The sequence below is a fragment of the Salvia splendens genome, chromosome 4 (assembly GCF_004379255.2).
Source record: "Salvia splendens isolate huo1 chromosome 4, SspV2, whole genome shotgun sequence".
Classification (NCBI taxonomy): Eukaryota; Viridiplantae; Streptophyta; class Magnoliopsida; order Lamiales; family Lamiaceae; genus Salvia; species Salvia splendens.
The window spans coordinates 39983274-40004293 of NC_056035.1; the positions used below are offsets into that span (position 1 = coordinate 39983274).

Consider the following 21020-nt stretch of genomic DNA (forward strand, 5'->3'; position numbering starts at 1 on the left):
GCCCCGTCCACGCCGCAAATGCGGCTCCTCCCCCCCGCCGCGGCTCTTCCTCGTCCAGCAATAGACGCGGCTCACCTATTGTGGACACTCTTATTGGTTAATTCATTAATTGATAGGCGACAAGGTGTTTGTAAATCGCCATGCCTTCATATTGCTGCCCAAACATCACGATGTTCCGATGCCATGCCGACAGGATCGACGACCATCTAGGATCGCTTGTAGAACCCACACGCGCACGCCAGAAACACTACATAAAATCTCGTGCCGAAAAGCAAATATTTTATATTTAGTGGGACATGAAGAGTATTTCATGTAATAATTAAAGTGGACATAGATGGCGTAGAACACACGTAAGCCACCGCTGCTCACCCCGCCTCGCCAATGCCGCGTGCCACGCGTCGTGGGCCTTGGATCTTGGCAATTGGTCTTTGGGCTGAGGGCTTAGTTTTTAACCAAGCTCAACATTTTAAACAATTAAAACACAAATATGGTAGTCACTCCATGCGTTTTTACACTGCGATCTGCAAAGCATTATCTGTATATATACAAGTTCTCTTTATGCATAGTTTTTTCTATCGAAGTTCTGCCCTCATCATCGTCCAGTTTTGTGTATCGGTATTAATTTCATTTATATATCAGTTTATTTTCTCATACTCTTTCCTTCTTTCAGATTGTATTACGTTCGACTAGTGTTTATCTTAAACCCAGTAGTTTAGTAGTTCGTATTCAACAATGGATAATGACTAATTTTGGATTTTTTGGGGGATTAACAATACTATTTTCATGGACTGATGTAGTATTAAGTTGTTTTGGAATTTTGCCTGTTTTTTCTAAAAAAATGAAAACGAACTGAAATCCAAAAAAAATTGAATCAAGTTTTACAATTTTGTTTGGTTCAATTCATGTATTCGTTTTCGGATTTTTGCTCACCCTTGCAAAATATGACCAAAGACAATATGTTGGGTTATTTGTATGTAATTACACATATATTTGGCATTTTCTTCATTTCCTCATGACTCTTTCTATGTCGATTTGAATTTTGAGATTTTCTGAATTTTCTCGACGATAAGAGTATAGTTATACTTTAGCTAGTTTCCATATCGTACCATTGTTTTAGCTTTTTGTAGACAACAATTATTTTGTGAATTTACTAGATATCGCATATTGAGATATTTGTAATTTTTGAAAATCCTCATAATTATTTATGAAAATTGTGTCAAATTATGGTATCTCGGATAGTTACTTATTAGTTATCTTTAAATTGAGGTCGAGACGGCACTCAAATTCGCAATAAATACGATATTAGTTGCTTCGATCGAGTAAAAATGTTATATATGTTACTACAAGAATACGATCACCAATAAAACCCACAAACGTTACGTAAATTCACAAATCACTTTCCGAGAGGCTAGCGGAACACCGAAATTTCGTGACAATGAGATATTTTTACTCGTAAACATACCCCAATTAGTAGCTTGAATCGAAAATAGTCCGGTTATGTAAGACCTAACTCGAAACTATAAGTGAATTGGCCCGATTAACATCACATCCAATTCCATAACAAGCAAGGCCCATTGGGCCAATCAAATCAAAGCCCATGTTCTAGATTGTTCCATAAATTTTTGTGATCACTCAAAAAAAAAACCCTCGTTTCATCCCTGCAAGCTGCTAATGGAACACTTACAATAGTTTTGGGGGAAAATCAAAATTCTGAGGAATTGATTTTGAGGGTTTCAAAAAAATTCAATCCCTCCTTTTCCCTCCTTTTCTTTCCCTCTCTTTTTGCAGCAGATCTCCATTGAAACACCACAAGACAACCTCAAATTTAGCTCCCCACTCGTTGACTCCCTCTCTCACTCTTTTTCTCTGGACAGACACAAGGTACATTACTTGGTGTGAGATTTGTCAATGCTGTCTGCTTTAGAGTATGAAAATTGAAGTGCCGAGGTGCTTGATTTCGTTTTGTATTATATGGTTTTGCTTGTGGCTTTAGGAGTTCTATCTCTCCGGTCGTTTCTAGGGTTTCCGTTGATGTTGTTGCAATCGGCTATTTTAACTGCGTAGTGTGATTTCATACTTGTAAATATGATTCCATATTTTCGAATTGAAGTTGCTAAATAGTTCAGAAAAGCTTTCATTACCCGTCAAATTCGTGTTTGCTCATGTTACATATCTCAACACTCTTTTTTGTGCATTTTGAGCACTTCTTCGGTTTCTTCCTTTTGTATGGTGACATTCATGAGTAGCTAGTCTCGCATGAGGATGAAATTTGGTTGGCGCTGCTTTTTAACCTTTTTTCTTGACGTCTGGGTGTGATTTGTCAGTAAACGCTTCATTTTGGGTGAGACAAAACCTGCATTCAGCATAGATTCAGCATAGATTTTGGGTGACTTCCAGTGCATGTGATTATTGTAGTCCATTATACTGTTTGAATGCTATATAAATGCCATTCTTTCACTCCTCCAGTGAGGTAGATGAGATTATTAATTCCACATTTTATGCAGTTTCTTATAACTTCCCCATTTGCAGGGATTAATCTTGAGATATACTTAATGAGAACAGATTTTTCCTGTTGCCTGTTGGGTCTTGTAAATGAAGTACAGTATGTATTAAGTTTCTTGGTCCACCTCCTAAAATGGCTTATTGTATCACACTAATCCATGGAAAGTTGTGCATGAGATAAAAGATTTGAAACATGAACTTTGGAAACGTTTTCCGGGTAAAAGAACTGTATTTGCTGGCATGTTGCAGTGTATTAATACATGTGATGGAATTCTTGTGAATGTTGGTTACTAGGATCATAGAGTTACTGTCTTTTAGTTGTATGATTTATTTTTCTACTAAAGTTGATATACTTCTAGCTTTTAGAAATCGATGGCAGAAAGTTCACTGGGACCTCTTTGCATACCTGCTGCAGCCTGTGTGTTCATTCAGTCATTCACACTCTTTAACTAGCATTGTTGGAGTTGTTAGTTGCTGTTGAGTGAGAAAACAATAAGAATAAGATAAGCTTTTATTTAGGAAAGTTATCATGTGAACGCAATATATTTCCCAATGCTTATAATATCTATCTTGTCCCGGGCTCCTATCTAGTCTCCTGGCCTTCTACATAAAACTTATATGGTGCTTTGTGCTGTAAATATTTTCCTATTGATGGCTTCTTGATGTATATTTTACCAGGTTTATTGACTGGCGGTTGAAGCTCAGGTTATTAATGGATTTGTGATCCCCTTTGCTGCTTGGATACAACAAGTTCTTGTGAAGGCCAAGTGCTCTGTGGTGCTTGGCCGTTGCTACTAAATCTGTTTCCAGACCACAAGGTTTGTATTTCTATTGTTGTAACTGAGCTTCCTGTGTTTTTTCAGTTATTGGGGGTTTGGGAGTGTTGGTTGTGCCTTGTTTTTTTGTTAAACTATATTTTATTAGTGTGACTAGACTGTTAGCTTACACAAACTTTTAAGTAGTGTTTATGAATGGTGTGAATGTGGGTATGCTTGCAGAATATGGCAATTTACAGTCTACATGTTTGGTGTACTTAGGTAGCTCATTGTGGAATTGGGAAATCTAGTTTGTTTTCAATGGACTGCAACAAAGATGAGGCTATCAGGGCCAAGGAAATCGCTGAAAAGAAGATGCAGAGTCACGACTTTGAAGGTGCCCGAAAGATTGCTTTAAAAGGAAAAAACCTCTACCCTGAACTTGAAAATATTGCCCAGATGCTGAGCATCTGTGATGTGCATTGCTCAGCTGAAAAAAGGATTGTAGGATCCGAAAAGGATTGGTATGGCGTCCTTCAAGTTGAAAAGTCGGCTGATGAGGCAACAATCAAAAAACAATATCGCCGGCTAGCACTTATGCTCCATCCTGATAAGAATCGATTTCCTGGTGCGGAGGGGGCTTTTAAGTTGATTTGTGAAGCAAATGCATTGCTTTCAAATCCAGCAAAAAAATCTGCATATGACAAAAAGATAAACGCCTGGTCCAGATCCACAACAATCCCTCCAAATCATCAGACGAACAGAAGTTCTGAGTTCAATAGCCAATATGGTGTTCAAAACAAAAACACGTCTAATGGTTTCAGTAGCCTGAATCAACATCATAATACTGCTCCCACTACTGAGTTCTGGACACAATGCCCTTACTGCAAAGTAAACTACAAGCATCCCAGAAAAGTTGTGAACACGCGTTTGCTGTGCCTTAAATGCTCTAAGGCATTTGTTGCATATGTAATGCCTGCTCCACAAGTTTCCTCAGACAAGTTGGGTTACCAAGGTTCTCAGCAGTTTCCATCAAAACCTGATGTACACCAAGCTGCTGTTAAAGCGTCTTCAGTGCCTCAATCCGGATCACAAGGGGCTGCTGAGAATTTAAAGACCAATGCTGGTCCAGTTCGGAAGGAATCCAAAAATGCCAAGACCAATGCTGCTCAAGCTCAATCTGCACGTAAGTCATCACGGAGCAGGCAGCATGTGTCATACATGGAAGCTGATGAAGATAATGATTCTAGACCTCTCAAGAGACCTCACACAAGCACAGAGACAGATGCTAAGGAGCATAAGGATGCTGGAGACTCAAAGCATGTTAATCAAAATAGTTTCCCCAGAGTCCCAGAATCTTCTAAGTTTGAAAACAAAGAGACAGGAGCTGCTCATTCCAAAGAAAGTTTGAAGGACAACAATGAGGGTTTTAATAAAAAAGCTGAGATCAGAGGGGTAACTGGTGGTAGGCCTACTGTTCCTGCTGACCCAGTTGAATTTGAAAGCTCTGACCTAGATTTATCTTCAAGTAATGATCCAGACATAGAATATCTGGAGTGTCCTGACCCAGAATTTAGTGATTTTGAGAAGATGCGTGATGAAAACCAGTTTCGTGTCAATCAGTTTTGGGCTTGTTATGATACATTAGATAGCATGCCAAGATTCTACGCCAAGGTGAGGAAGGTATGTTCTTCTCCGTTTGAATTGCATATTACATGGCTGGAAGCTGTTCCTATACATGATTCTTTTAAAAGGTGGGTAGAGGCGGAGTTGCCTGTTGGTTGTGGAAGTTTCAAGATTGGCAAAACTGACAAAATATCTGGATGCTTGTCACTCTCTCATCAAGTGCATTGTGAAAAAGGGAAAAAGAGAGGTTCTTTTTTCTTATACCCAAGAAAAGGGGAGGTTTGGGCTCTTCTGAGAGATTGGGACATCAGTTGGAGTTCTGACCCCGAGAATCATGAGAAATTCAGGTATGAAATTGTTGAGGTTCTCTCGGATTTTGCTGAAGGTATTGGCATAAAAGTTGTCCTCTTGGACAAGGTCAATGGATTTGTGAGCCTCTTCCGGAGGGGTGAGCAAAATGTAACCAATTCATTTTTAATAGACCCGAAAGAGCTGTACAAGTTCTCACACTTTGTTCCCAGTTTCAAAATGACTGGCATGGAAAGAGAAGGAGTGCCGATAGGTTCCTTTGAGCTTGATCCTGCTTCTTTACCTCTTAATCCCGATGACTTGTATTTCCCTGGGAAAGCAAAGGTCGACCATAGAGATAAAAATCCTAGTGTTGGGAGCTCACTGCCAAAATGTGCTGAGGAAACCGGTAAATCTTCTAAGTCGGGGAGAATCTGTAGTCCACATAAGACTGTGGATTCGAAAGGGACTACAGGGCTCCGGCGATCGCCTCGAGGAGGGAATGTTATGAAGCAAAGCACGAATTGATGTCATCATGTATTCCCCCAAACAACATTTGTTTACTGAGGCTGGTGAAGATATATGGCTAGCTGGATGTGGATTTTGTGGTTTTCCCTCAACAAATAAACAAGTCAGACTTTGGCAAACAAATGGTAGGTACCCATGATTTGGTTGGTTTTGACTAGCCGTATAAGGACCAAATTTCCGAATTGTTGGAATCTTGAACCTGTCTTGATGTCTCCTTCTGAAGCGTCTTGTGCGGTCCGACTGTGCAGAACTTTTTTGTTAGTGGATCATAACAGGAACTGAAGATGAAGTATTCTGCAGAGAGTCATTTTTCTATTATGAGGTTCCAGCTTACTGGTAAAAAGGTAGTATTTGGAGGGGGGTTCACAATCTGTTTCTGTGGTGGGTGTGTTCTTATAAAAGCTAGAAGGTTTACTATTATCATAGTGTTGGTGATAGTTTCTTAGCCTTTACTAGATTGGTAAAGAATTATTAATATTGTAGTTGCAGCTATTCTAACAAAGAGTAGATGACTGTTCTTTTGTTTATAATTGAATGGTTAAAGTCCCCAACTTGTAATTGGCAAATTCGTAGGTTTAATTCTTACGGGATGCAACTCAATAGGACCCTCAATAAATTCAAACCGAGACTAGAACTCATAGAGGTGAAAAAGTATTAAGCATTAAGCAAAAATCGATATGCTTCTAACATAGAAAACCATATAGTATTTCTAATGTTGAATCAAGATTAAATAAAATTGGGGTCAAGTTTGATAACTTTTATAATTGGCATCTCACGAGCACATAGACTTTTCGAGTGTGAAGGTGAAACAACTTATTTCAAATCCATATCCATACTAATATAAAAAGAGAGTTTTGGAACTATTTTGAAAAATGCCACTGCGTTATGTTTTTGGGTAAACATCATAAATTCTTAAAATTTATATGCATTCCCACCTACTTAATCTACAATTTTATTTTATTATTTTAGAAAAAGGATCAATAATTGGTTTCCTATTCATTTTCGTGATGACTTGAAATCCTAACCTATTGGATTATCAACTGAGTTTCGCTTCATCGTCTTCTTCCAAATCTATAGTAAAAAAATTACTACAGCGAAAGAAAATAAACAAAATTACTGGTATGAGAAAATTAAAAAAAATTAAAGGTTCACAAAATGCACTAATGTAAAGGTACAACAGTGAGAGGAACTCTAGTGAAGTATAGAGGAAAGAGCAGTCATCAGCGCCGCTGGTATTCGAACCCCATGCTCCCATGTATGTCCGCCATTGTTTCATTCAAGCATATGAATGATGCCTGCGGCGATCCTTCTCTTTTGATGCATAAGAAGAGCTGTGATGGTCTCGTTCTGGTCAAAAAAATATTTCCACAGAGAAATAGAAATTATCATTTGGCTTGTATAACTACTGGTCCTAGATATAGTAGAATATGAAAAAGGACGAGCAGAAGTACCTCGAGAAGAATGATGTTTGGACTTCTCCATGCGTCCTGTGTGATTAGGTCAGTAAGAAAGTCGAATAATGTACTTATAAACGAATAAACAGCAATTTGAGAAGAGCATATATATATAAGATAACTAAAATAATGCTCACCAGAATCTTTTCCTTTGTCCCTTGAACGATGAACCCTCTCCCTAACCTTGTCTCTGCCCCTTTCATAGTCATCCCTCTCATCCCGTCCACGTTCTCTGTCAGAATCCCGGCCTCTATCATGGTCTCTGCCCCTGGTTCTCTCCCTTTCTCTGTCTCTCTCCCTCTCCTTGATCCTTTCGCCACCTGTCTCTGTCCTAGTGTCCGATGACAGTTTAGCCTGAGGTTCCTCTCTTGAGTCACCGCCATTTGTTGTGCTTTTACCATCCATGTCACTTTTCTTTGTATCCTTCAATTTTTCGAGAGAAGCTTTGACCAGTTCGTCCTTACCAGCTTCTGCATTGACAGCAGTGGAAGGAGCCTTTGCAGTACTGATGTCTTCATTTGTGGTTGTTCCTGCTAATTGACCATCCTGAAAAGAAGTATGAGATACAAGCAGATCATCTACATTTGCTTACTCGATTCCGATGGAGACATTTAATAGCTATTGCAAAATGTATTCACATGTGTTTTGGTAGCAGGATAGTGAACATGAAAAACTGGAAACTAACATGAAACCCCAAAAAAGTATAACGTTGTTGTTTTTACCTTTGAAGCTGACTGATGTGGTGAATCCCATGATCGATTAGCAGGTGTGGTGAAGGAACCCCCTTCCTTACAAACAGGAATATACTGGGCCTTTGGAAGGCTGTACAGATGCGCCAAAACTCTGCAAACCTCATCGATTCCAGATTTGTCGGCATCAAATGCTTTCCACCATGGAGGATTCTCAGGTAATGGCACTTGAGACCTGCGGGCTGCAGCATATACAACACCACATGCCACAACTGCACTTTTGAATCTCACACACAAAGTCGTGCGCAAACTGTTTGTACGCAACATAAGAACATCATTAGAATTGTGTGATAACTGTCAAGAAACTCTTGGTCCACACATCCACATTAAGACTGCAATGTCAGACTATGGATGGAGAAAGCGAACCTACTAAGCTGTTGATAAAAAACCTTTTCAACAGAAAAAAGACAAAATTCAAAGTTTTTTGTCTGAGTTCCAATCTTTTTACATCTTTTTATGCAAAAGTGCAAATAAAAGATATATGGTACAAAAGTTAAACCTGTCGTTTGCAAGATTCCAAGCTTCTTGTCTGAGTTCTGGGGGGATTTCCAGAGTAGCAATGTAATTTGATATGAATTTGTGAGGGTGCTCAACATGACAGATGAAACCCATCTCTTTGAGAAGATGCCTTTCTGTTCTGATCAAATCTGCCTTCAGATCCACATATCTCTGTTAAAAAACAAAAGACATGAATTCAATCCCCAAATATATAAACACAGTCAAGTAGTCAACTCAGGTACTTAACCATTTGAGATACTAGACTGTGACAAAGAATGATCAACAGAAGAATAAAATAGTTCATAGCGAATCAAAAATATGAAAACAAGCATCTTAGATATAACAGTAGTAAAATCTAACCTTGGAGGATGTGTCCAAATGCTCTATTGGCAAGTTCTCCCTCCTACATTCCATCCTGTGAAAGACAATCAGTATCTGCCTTGCTTTTCTAGGACTCTCCTCAAGTTTTGTAGCAAGCCAGAGACAACTAGCTGCAACCCTCTGCAAATAAATGAATCTAGTCAAAAGTCACAATAGAATAAAAAATATTCCAAATGAAAAATGTGATTAGGCATAGTGTGAACAAATGGGTAAACAAAAGAGACCTTCACATTAAACCGAGCAAACGACTTCTTGCAGTAGAAGCGATGAAATAGGACTTGACCAGTGGCCATAACAGCTTGTGGTCTGAGCATAGATAAGGAAATTAGAAAGCCAACGTAGAGGACAAGGTGACTCACATATAGTACTACGTGATCACTTTACTAGATATTTTTTGCAGTTCAGCAGCAACATAAGATTATTTCTACATGTAACAAAAACATGGAAGATTATACGCTAAAGCAACAACGTAAGAGAAATCGAATAAACAGAATATGGCATGGAAAAGGATACAGCTTAAGCAATATGCCGCTCTCTTGTATGAGGTCACAACCATAGATTCTAAGTGTAGTTTCAGTGGCCTCGTCAATGCCATCTTTACGAGATGGTGAACTCTTCAGCTGTTCTTCTGATAGATAAAACGTGTCAATTGCCGTATAAATCATGTTCTTTCACCAAGCACGAGGATACTCAACCTGCCACCAATTTTATGAATTCACAAATTAAAGCTAAAAATAAGGGAAACCTCAGAACTTGGGTAAGCAATCATTTATGTTATCTTCAAAACTCAGCATTACTTTATACGGAGATCAGATCCAAACCCAAAGACGTCCACAAGTCATTGCCAACTTAAGAAAACTCTTACAGAAAAAATGCAAGTGTACAAAACATAGCAGCAGAAAATGTAAAATTGCCTCATTCACCAAAGATAATCCAGTCCCGATGTGATCACTTCATAGTTAATTAGGCATTTATAAGTTTATATAGATAAAAACTTGGGCTAACTGCTTTAAAAGTCACAAACTTTTCTCATTTTTCGGTTTTTCCCACGAACAAAAAAATTGGCATATAATGTCATGAACTTTATATTTGGTCGCCGTGTTCCCATAACGGGTTTTCCGGCCATGAAACAAGCTGACGTGTCTTTTTAAGATGACGTGGCTGCTAAGCGTATGTTGAGTGGATGACGTGGATGACAAATTCTAAGTTGATGTGTCTTATCATCCTCCACCACTCACTGCCACCACCATGCCTCTACCACTCTTCCTCACCGCCAGTCGCTGCCGCCGAGGACTCCGATCAACCGCTACCACTCTAAATTCTCCCCTTGATTGAGAGGAAAAGCAAACCCTAATCGAGAGGGATCGAGGTTAAAGCATGGCTGCTGTCAAATCGCAGGCAATAAATCGGCGAAATTAGAAGTGAATTGATGGTGAAAAACGCTGGTATTTGATGATTTGAGGAGCTGGAAATCCATGGCGGGGGAGAATTTGAGGGCGTCGTCGTTGGGGAGGGATTGATCTTCTTGTTCTTACGCCAGCCACCGCCGCCTCCTCCTTCGCGCCGTTGCCGGAGAAGGAGCTTCTAGAGGGGAGAGCAACTCGCCGCCAGTGAGGTCTACCGACGACGTCGTTTTGTCTATGGAAACGACGTCGTTTCATGAATTTCCGGCGTTCTCCACGTCAGATTTCAAGCTTGCCACGTCCACACAATTTCAACCGGACAACTCCAGGGTCGAGTCAAATGGGAAATACTCAGAACCCAACAAAGTTCATGACATTATACGCCAATTTTTTTGTTCGTGGGAAAAACCGGAAAATGAGAAAATTTATGACTTTTAAGGCAGTTTGCCCGAAAATCCAAGCCCCTTGGCTTAGCGGTAAAGGGTGCTGGATACCGCGTTCATCCTGGAGGTCTCGAGTTCGAACCCTGGGTGGCGTAATTTGTCTTTCCTCCTTGTTATAGGAGTTGATTTCCTCTTTGTTATAGGAGTTGATTTGTAATTTCCTCCTTCATATATATGATATAAATATATGAAGTTAATTAAAAATAAAAATAAAAAAATAAAAAAAATAAGGCAGTTTGCCCGAAAAACTTCTCACACATAAAATCTTTGACCAAATGATACGAACTTCTTGTCACAAATCAACATCATAACTTGCATCCTAGTGGTATCCCCAACCTAACAACATTCTGCATTATGCTGTTATAAATCTACTTTAACCGAACACTAAAAAGCAAATGCATTTTAGATTTGTTTACCGCTTTCTCAACAGTAGAACTACATAACCACATTCTCTTTTTTTAGCCCTAATTACACACATGATTGAGCAACGGAGTCTGAAGACTTGTCGTGAAAATTAATATTACCACACAATTCTAATAAGAATTATAGCAACCACGATAAGGGAATTTTAAGTTTTATGCTTAACGGCAAACAACAAATCCACTAATTCACCTGAAGCTAGAGATAGAAGTCGCTGCAGTTTCAGAAAATCCAATCCTAACAACACGCGAATTCTGGAGCTGCAGCAGCTGTTTGAAAGGGACTCGACACCATGCGACTGTGGATAAAGCTTCTTACTTTGGCGGAGACGACGGTGGTGATCTCAGCATAATATTGCGCAATTGGGGATTCGGGAATCAAAATTCAGTGATCGGAGAGCTGAAAAGGGTTCAAAATTAGGGCTGCGAATTATAGTTTCAAAATTCACTCATATTTAGAGTTGTTATATTGGAATTAAGAGTTTTTTTTCCTACTATTTCTTCTCTCATTTTTCTGATTTTTTCGTTGATCATTTATTTTATATTTTTATTTTCTCCTCTTGAAATCTAGTACTCCTCTTGAAGATAACATAAATGATTGCTGAAAAACAAAATAATCTCATAAGTTATTGATAATGGGATGGAGAATTCATGAATTTCCAATTAAATGGTAGTAATAAAGACTAAAGGGCAGAGGGGTTCATAAAATTGAAATATCAAAAAATTTAAAATATGGGGAATTGACTACAGATCTGGCTTGATTAGTACAATCACAATTTTCAATTTCACCATATGAATGAAGCTTCACTAATTGCAAATCTGATTATTACTCTAGATACTCATTTTCATATATTAAAGTAGAGTTGAGCAAATGAAACAAATTCAACAGTTTAATCATTTGTAAATAAATAGAGCAAATGAAACAAATTCAACAGTTTAATCATTTGTAAATAAATATTAACTTACACATTAATGTCTAAATACAAGGAACTTTGGACTAATTTCAATTTTGCACAGAACTGTGAATAAATACTCAAATACACAAACTTACATAAAAATTCGTAGTGCAATTTCTTACAAATTAAATACAGTAGGAATTAAAAAGATGAGTTGAGTTGTTACCTTCTTATGGAGGATGCGTCGTCGATGGCTGGAGGGCAGAGGCGACCGCTGGAGGCGACGGGCTGTAGCACGGGTTGCACGGATGGAGGGCGGAGGCGGCGGGATGGATAGAGATAAGCCATTCACCATAGGAATAGCCCAGCAATAACCCAGCCACTGCCACATCATCAGCACTAAAAATCCTCCTGCCACATCATCAAAACAAGCAAATAGCCCAGCAATAGCCCAGCCATAGCCTAGCCACATACTATCCACATCACTATTAACAAATATATACAAAATGAAATAATTAACAATCACACAATGTACGGAATTAAATTTACGACACAAAAACAAGAAAATTCACTAATATTAATAAAATTTAAAAAATACATTAATTAAAAAAAATTACATAATTAAAAAAAAACTAACGGCAGTCAATCCTCCGCGCCCATAACTCTTCAATTAAATCCTTTTAGAGTCGAATATGAGCCGCCGTTTGGCGCATGTCGGCATGTGCCTGTAGGAGACCGACTTCATCGTGAGGTACCCCACTCCGTACGTTGGGGGCGGCCACGCCGTGGCTTGGACCGACTTCATTATCGTCGTTGACCCAATTGGTCAGTTCGCCACCTTCATCTTCGACAATCATGTTGTGCATGATAATACAGGCGTACATTATATCAGCAATGCATTGGACATTCCACAAACGCGTTGGACCCTTAATTGCCGCCCATCGAGACTGGAGCACACCAAATGCGCGCTCCAATTGCCGCCCATCGAGACTGGGGGAGGTCGAGGTATCGCCGGCTGCAAGGCTCTTTCCATCCATTGGTTTATCGCGTTGGTCATATAGGCGTCCAACGCTTCGGCCATTCGACGTTCGTACTCCTCAGCATCCCCTCCGCTACCACAACTACCACCACCAGCGTTACTCATTTCGCGTTGTTGCTCTTGTACAGAAATTAAGATAGAGAGAGAGTACTCGTTAAAACAAGTGGTGCGAATGAAAATGACGAGCAAAACGCGTATATATAGTGTTTCGGAAAAAAAAAATTAAATTTCGCGCTAGGCGGTGCGCTGGGCGATCCGGGCGCTGCAATAGCGCCGAGCAGATCGCCCAGCGCCACGAAACCGCCCAGCGCTGCGCGGTTTCTCTCTCCATTCATCCGCTGGGCGACTGCAATAGACCGCCCAGCGAACCGCCCAGCGCCGGCGCTCGGCTGGGCGGTCCGCTGGGCGCTATTGTGAATGTCTAAGAGATGGGTTGGATGCTTGCTATCTTGGAGAGAACGAGAGTGGAGATGAATATGGGAATAACGCTCCCATATATATATATATATATATATATATATAAACATATACTATAAATCAACTAGTAGCCTAAATTTATTTAGACAAAAAACGTGTTGCAAACCAGTACTCATTTATTATTCAAGTTGACTGCACGCATTAATTTAATGTGTTTAAATATATGTGGTCCTAAAAGATGAGTTCAAATTGACAAATGATAAATAGGTGAGAGAATATATTAGATGTATGTCACATTCTTATATACTTCATCCGTCCGCTTTAGCAGTCCTGGTTGAGTCGGACACATATTTTAAGGGGTATTTAAGTGTGTAATAAATAAATGATATAATGGATGTTGGGTCCCACTTTTAAACAACTTTTTACTTTTTGTTTTTAAGTGTGTAATATACTGTATAAATGATGTAGTGAATGTTGAGTCTCACTTTTAAATGATGTAATAAATAAATTGATGTAGTGGACATCAATTTTTATGCACCGAGTTCAACCGGGACTGCTAAAGTGGGACACCCGAAATTGATCAACCGGGACTGCTAAAGCGGGACGGAGGGAGTAATTACTTTGCCACGTCTTCTACTATACACACACCATATTTAAATATCAGTACGTATGAATGATACTCAGCTCAAATGTTCATAAACTAACTCATTTTATTTTAGATTGTATTTTATCTGAAACAGTTGCAAGTTTTTTCGGCCAAAGAGTACGAATGGTATTATTGGCCTGACCATATAGTAGTACTTTTATATTATTCACCTATTGAAATTCGTAATAGCTTGTTATTATAACACTTGCAATTAATTTATTAAATGTTGTTTTGTCAAAATATGATTGCTATATTATATGCGGGCGGTGCAATTTGTAAAAACATATAGTAGTAATAAAATAAATTACTACTAATCAATGTTATTAATAAATGAAAATAAATAGATTTATTTAAACAAGGCAAATAAAGGAATTTTGCAGGGGTCAGCTTCTTGTTAATAATGACGAAGTCCACCACCGACACAACAAAACACAAGTAGAATTTCTTCTCTCCTTCATCACATATGCTTATATCAATCAATCATTCAACCCCTGAGATCATCACTATCAAAAATTAAGTTCAAAATTCCTGCAGAAATGGGGGATTTCAGATCCAAATCGTACAAGAACGAGCAGCTCGACAACACCTACGGCTATTACGGCACCAATTTCGGCGACAACAATGCCAATTTCAAGCCGAATTCAAACCCTAGCGGGATGCAAGATCTGAGGTGCTACAGCGCGTCGTACGCCTCCTCCTCCGCGCAGAGCAACGGCCAGCTCGACATCGTCGTGGCCGGCGGCGGCGGAGAGCAGTGGAAGTTCAAAAAGGGGAAGTCAACGAATGGGGCTGATGCGAGGAGCTGGGCTCTGACTGATCCGGAGCTGCAGAGGAAGAAGAGAGTTGCTAGCTACAAGGCTTATACGGTTGAGGGGAAAGTGAAGGGATCGTTTAAGAAGAGTTTTAGGTGGATCAAAGAGAGGTATACTCTCATGGTCTATGGCTATAGGTGAATGTATTCATCTATCTCTCTGTCTCTCTCTCTCTCTCTCTATATATATATATATATATATATATACGTGTATGTATTGTGTTTGCCTAAATTGGTTGTTGAACCTTTGGATTTTGATATTAGTGATTAAGCTTCATTTTGTGGTGAAATATATATGGATTTGAAATGTATGATTGTATTGAGTTTGCTGCGCTAAATCGAATTGAATGATTCTGAATCAAACCTTGCTGATCAGAGACTCTCATTATGTGAAAATGGTGGATTGATGCTTACTTTCTTTCTTTCTTCAACCTCTCTGAATCATCGCGTGGTAATTAATCAAGAATTTGTGGATTTGAATGGATGAATATCGGTAGATTCGGATGATCACGAATGTTTCAATAGGCTGTCAAAACCTTAGCTGTTTTGGGTTGTAGTTAAGCTTGAGATTCAATTTAAGCATTGTCAATCTATTCTCTATTTATCTCTAGTTTGATTTGCTTTAAAAGTGGAAGGTGTTGGTATCTTTTTGCTCTCTGGTTATGGTATATTTGTGAGATTATGATGTTTTTGAATGGAAAGTTAGCTTCTTTTTCAAGTGTGGCATCTGAATTCTGTGTAGAAAATCTTTTTAAGCTCTAAGTCTAATATAGATTATAATTACTGCTTGGTGTTCTTCTTATGTTTGCCTTCTACTTGAAGAAGATCAGATCAGAACTGTTGATTTTGTCTGAAATAGGAATGTTACTGCGCTTCCTAGTTGTGTTGCTTGTGCCTTCTTCTGGTTTCGTAGTTTGAAGCCGTTGATTTTGAGGAGATGCTAGTGATAATGAACCCCTTCTCTATGGAAAGTTAGCATCTTTTTCAAGTGAAGTATCAGAATTCTTTACCGAAAATATGGTTTAGTTCTTTTACCATGATAGCTCACTGCTTACATTTCTTTTTTATGTTTTGCCTTCTACTTGAAGTAGTGTGAAGAGTTACCTCTTCTCGCCCATTAAGCATCGTCTTCCCCTTCACCAGATCAGAACTGTTATCGTTTTCTGAAATAAGATTGTCGTCGCGCTTCCTAGTTGGCGTTGTGTGTGCATTTTCTGGTATAGTTGGCGTTGTGTGTGCATTTTCTGGTTTATACCATGTTTCGTAATCTTAAGTCGTTGGTTTTGAGGAGATGCTAGTAATCACCAACCCCTTGTCTGTGGATTTTTATTGAAGTTTTACCTTTCTTGATCATGCTTTATGCTATCATCTAATATTGTTTTTGTTCTTCTTGTGATCGTCCGTTTCTTTTCTGACCCCTAACTAACTTCAACTTCGAGTTCACTACTAGTTAATGTTGAACCGATTGCATAAATGGAGTATCAGACATTAACAAATCAATCCAACCTGTTTTCAACCAGGCAAAACATATGTTTAGAAAAATAAAATCATCAAACAAATTCAAATTATTTATTGAAGTAAAATTGTGAATTAACTCAGATTTTGGGGGTAGTAAAAATATTGATTGAGTGTGTTGTGAATGGAATAAGGAGGAGGACTTTGTGAAACTCAATACACTCGGTAACAAAAGTTGTGTTCAGATGACACATTCTTTGGCCGGCACGGAATTTTAGGAGTTATTGGTTAATGTGTTTGACTGAGAAGAGAAAAGGTGGGTGCAAGTATAAAAATAGAGAGAAAAAGAAAGATGCATATTATAATAGGAGTTGGAAAAGAGGTTGGGTGTATTAATTGGAAAGAGAAAGTTTCCAAAAAAGAAAATGAGTCATCTTAGTTGTGACAAACTAAAAAAACGTGTTATCTTAAGCTGGACGGAAGGAGTAGTATTTACTAAATAATAAACCAAATCTTTTACCAAATAATTATCTTCAATTTGGTATGCTATATGATGAAAATAGATTGAATGAGACTATGAGAGATAATTTACGTGGATAAAAATGTTAAATAGTGGAAGTGATATTTAATTTCATAATTATAGGACCTAGCTAATATTATTTAAAAAAACTATATTAATACCTTTATAATGATATTGCACAATGGTTGTGATAATATCATAAATCTGCATTATTCGATCTGGACCTTCTATTTTCACTCTATCGCGACTATATGTGTGTGTGCACGGGGGGCATTTTGTATTTGCAAAGCACTTGTAACTGACTTTAAATGCATTATTTCTTCATTTAAATAGAAGAGGAAGTGCACTACATCTTTACCAACATGAATTTGGTTAACTAGCAACAGCTGAAGCAATACATTACAAACTAGTAAAACCTTGCTTACAACTGTCAAAAGGAACTTTAAAAAAAGCTTGTCATGGAATGAATTGAATAAAAGAAGAAAGATTAAAGTTAGTTCCCTTATTGAAGAAGGTTTCTTAGCCAAAATCCAATCCCTATCTCTCTGTCTTCCTCAGTGAGCTGCAGCCATTGGAGTCCTCGGACTTGGCAGTCCCATGTACGAAACTCTAGGAGAAAGTCGAAGCTTTGGACTTGGCCGGGGTGATGGGATCGGCCCATAGTTGCCAATGCCTCCATTCACCACCCGAGGTGAAAGGTTCACCTGTTCAAGTGCTCGTGTTTGTAGCTCCGTTGGGTACTCCCTAACACACCCAATCCTAGGCCCTGCCCCCGTGCTCCACTTGCACGACATGCGCTTGGCAAAGCTGTATTCCAGCTTATCTTTGTGATCATGCACTGGCTCCACTGATGGAACGTCTTCATCGTGTGTGGTGGCGTTTTCTTGCTGGCTGAGGCTTCCCTGTGATGTGTTCCGTGAAATTGGATCCTCGTGTGCGCCACTCATGACAGGAGGACGGTCATCATCAGTCGCACATCTCTGCACCAACGCATGAAACACCAAAGTTTAGTACTATTTCATGTCACATCACATCATATATCATCGGAAAATGTGAGGCCGGATATTTACCTTGACGTCTGAAAGATCGACAGAGTGCTCTTCGAGGAAGCTTATGAACTCTCTGAAGTTTTCTTCTGTGGGAAGATAGTGACCACTGTAAGGCCAAATTGCCTGCAGAAGATCAGCAGCATTGTTAGTCTACACGAAAAATCGCATTGTACGTTTATCAAAGGCCTTGTGTCATCTATGTTTACCTCAAGAATACCACCATGAGCCACCAATCTCCCAGCAGCTGTGATAGCTCCTCCAGCCAAGAAACTCGAGTGCTGGAAAAGGCCCTTCTTCTTCTGCCCGATGTACAGAGTTCTCGTCGTGCTGAGAACGAATATCCACTTTGATCCCTCAATGGTCTCAACCAACACACCACTTGCTTTGTACATAAGCTTCCCTTCCTCAACCACGACCTCGTACGACTCCCTCTCCTTCTGTTGAAATAGAATCACAAAGACACGGCTGAGTAAGTACGCGATCATCACCTCAATCTAAATAAACTCTGAATGACTAGAAACTTACCGGTCCTAGATAGGTGATGCATTGCTTTTGCAGGCTGGTCCTCGGGCATTTCTCGAGATTCATTTCCTTCCCGTCTCCAACGTCCAGCCAGTAGAAGAACGGCTGAGCGCTCTCGCTCTTGAACCACACATCATAGTAGAGATGCAAGTTGTGCCCATAGCGATGGCGTGGATCGATCTGCAGAGGAGTTTCGATAAGATCAGAACCCTAACTCAAGATTCAAAATCCAAATTTTCATTTATGTCAGGACTTACAGCTTCAAGCCAGTGCTGAAGTGCAAGTTTTTGAGCCTTTTCATCCTTAGACAACCCCTTCCCCACCTGCAACACATTTAAACAATCAAAAACAATCCAAAACACACACACACACACACATTCATACAGAGTCATGGAAGAATCAAAATGTATGTAGCAAAATCCAAAATCAAACCTTGGCAGCTCTGGTGCGCGCTCTAGCCCAGCGCGAGACAGCAGTTTCCGGCTTCTCCACATCAAAGAACGACACAGAGCTCCGTTTCAAAGCTGCAAAGTCCAAGGCCTTCCACCTACACACATCAAAGAAACACCACCAGTCAGCTCAGATCATCATCCAAACACAAAACATGAGAGAGGGCAACAAAAAATTATCACGAAACACACACCATAGCTCCTCCACCACAACTGCGCAATCAGCAAGGTTTCGCCTGGTCCGGTAGCTCTTGTACACCTTCTGGAGCTTCACCGCGGCTGCATCCAGCTCGCTGACCGGGCGCGGAGAGAACATTATAGCAGGCTCAGGGAGACCAATACAAGACACCAACTTATCAGCAACACCCTTAACTGCATCATCACCTTCTGATTTCCTTATATCTTGAACTAAGCCCTTGAATGAAAGTGAGGTTTCAAGATCCAGTTTCTCAGGCTCACAATTCACCAATTTTATTGCATTCTTCCTGCTCATGGTGTTGAGCCCTTGTGTTAAGGTCATGGCCACAGATCCTGATTTGCCCCAAACAGTTTGTTCTTAGCTTTCTTGTACCCCCAAAATCAACACCTAAAGCCAAATTGAAAAGTTTATGGTCCTGAGACAAGTAATGAGAGAGGCAATCCAATTAAATTTCCCCCACCTACAACAATTATGTGATAGATACATGTCAACAACAAGAACATATTCAACCATAAATGATTGTAATAAATTACTACACCGAAAAAACAAAGCCCCAAATTTCATCCAAACACAATATAAACATAGCTTGAGGAAAGGCAACAACATAAAAAAAGCAGTCTTTTTAATAAAATCACAATCTCTTACCAAATAATGGAAGAGCCCTCGGTTAATCTTGAAGTCCCTTTCGGTGTGAGAAGTATATGTGTTTATAGATATGCAAATATCTTTTCTTTATGTGATATGTGGATGCAATTATGGTCTATATATATGTATCAAACCTTCAAATACGAATGACACGCGTACAAGAAGGGGAAGCTAGTTTGAATTCTTTCCCACGTATCAAAATTTGACAGTGAGATGTTTGTTTCTGAATATTTTCTTGAAATGGGAATGCAGAAAAAAGAGAGAAAATGATGGGTCTGATTCAAAGATTTCTACCCACTTTCAAACGCACGAGGTTTGAGGCATTCAAAGATTGGATTTTTATTCCAGTGGAAAAGTTTTCTTTTCTCCTTTTTTGTTGCTGGAAACTCCAGCACTCACAGAAATATATGGAACACATTTCAAAGCAAGCTATATATACATATAGATACAATACAAACTGTGTGTAGTGTAGGGGGATATTGGTCAAAGAAAGTAAGCCTTAGGCTGCTTCCATGAAGAGTCATCTACAAATGAAAGGGATTCAATTTGAAGAAAATAGTTTTCCTGTTTAAATTTGGGAGAGAGTGAGAGATAATTTAGTTTTTTTTGTTTGGAGAAATGGATGCAAGAGAGTCAACGAATTAATTTGTCAGTTGCGGGTGAACGATGTTGTGAATCAAGAAACGCGCCAACATGGAACGGCGTCGTTTTGTGTTGGTTTGGCTACAAGTCAATGGTCGTCTCACACATTTCCATGCCAAATTGCCAATACAACTATACAAGTTAAAAAGTTTGATATTGATAGTACTCCCTATATTGGTATGATTATAAGGGCATCAACAACGGAGGTCGCAGGGCTTGTCCCGTCACCTCGCACTAACACGGAATGTGCGTTGGTGACTTTCATCTCGCCTTTGTTTGTTCGTTTTTGCGGTTGTTCACGGCAATTTCATTTTATTCTATTTTATTTATATAATATATGAATATTATTAAATTTATACGTAAAAGACAAACTTAACTTACTTGCCGATTGAAAATGGCCTGTTTTGTTTGGGTTCAAAATTCAAGAGCTTTATAATTTTTTTGCCTTTTTTTGTTTTTTCTTTATTAGATGGTGTATTTAACTTCATTTAAAATGTAATGAATTTTTATTTTTATTACATTCATTTTTAATTTCGATTAATAGACATGCAGATAATATGTAAACACAAAATCCATATTTTATTTTATGCTATGGTGTATTATTTGAATATTTTATGTCACTTATTATGTAAAAGCTCTTATAATCATAATAAAATAATACACTGCTCTACAAAATATTCTTTT

The 21020-nt window shown here is 38.9% G+C and overlaps 4 protein-coding genes across 4 annotated transcripts; 2 read left to right on the forward strand and 2 right to left on the reverse strand.

Moving 5' to 3' along the window:
* Window positions 1–1664: 1664 nt before the first annotated feature.
* On the forward strand, window positions 1665–6229 carry LOC121800033. The gene is made up of 3 exons (XM_042199581.1): window positions 1665–1881; window positions 3181–3320; window positions 3540–6229. Exon 3 carries the CDS (start codon window positions 3579–3581, stop codon window positions 5697–5699), a length of 2121 nt encoding a protein of 706 aa, XP_042055515.1. The 5' UTR covers window positions 1665–1881; window positions 3181–3320; window positions 3540–3578; the 3' UTR covers window positions 5700–6229.
* Window positions 6230–6803: 574 nt separating this feature from the next.
* Window positions 6804–11550, reverse strand: LOC121800034 (cyclin-L1-1-like). The gene is made up of 9 exons (XM_042199582.1): window positions 11240–11550; window positions 9295–9476; window positions 9006–9087; window positions 8761–8901; window positions 8402–8571; window positions 7876–8152; window positions 7291–7699; window positions 7151–7186; window positions 6804–7046 (listed from the first exon to the last, which is right to left on the reverse strand). The coding sequence occupies exons 2-9, from the start codon at window positions 9444–9446 to the stop codon at window positions 6976–6978; spliced, it is 1338 nt and encodes a 445-aa protein (XP_042055516.1). The 5' UTR covers window positions 9447–9476; window positions 11240–11550; the 3' UTR covers window positions 6804–6975.
* A 2857-nt stretch (window positions 11551–14407) lies between these two features.
* Window positions 14408–15218, forward strand: LOC121798941. The gene has a single exon (XM_042198222.1). It carries the CDS (start codon window positions 14581–14583, stop codon window positions 14995–14997), a length of 417 nt encoding a protein of 138 aa, XP_042054156.1. The 5' UTR covers window positions 14408–14580; the 3' UTR covers window positions 14998–15218.
* A 1911-nt stretch (window positions 15219–17129) lies between these two features.
* Window positions 17130–20167, reverse strand: LOC121801314 (IQ domain-containing protein IQM4-like). Its single transcript, XM_042200784.1, has 8 exons — window positions 19695–20167; window positions 19045–19509; window positions 18834–18948; window positions 18659–18724; window positions 18405–18581; window positions 18086–18316; window positions 17901–18002; window positions 17130–17810 (listed from the first exon to the last, which is right to left on the reverse strand). The coding sequence occupies exons 2-8, from the start codon at window positions 19368–19370 to the stop codon at window positions 17385–17387; spliced, it is 1443 nt and encodes a 480-aa protein (XP_042056718.1). The 5' UTR covers window positions 19371–19509; window positions 19695–20167; the 3' UTR covers window positions 17130–17384.
* Window positions 20168–21020: the final 853 nt, after the last annotated feature.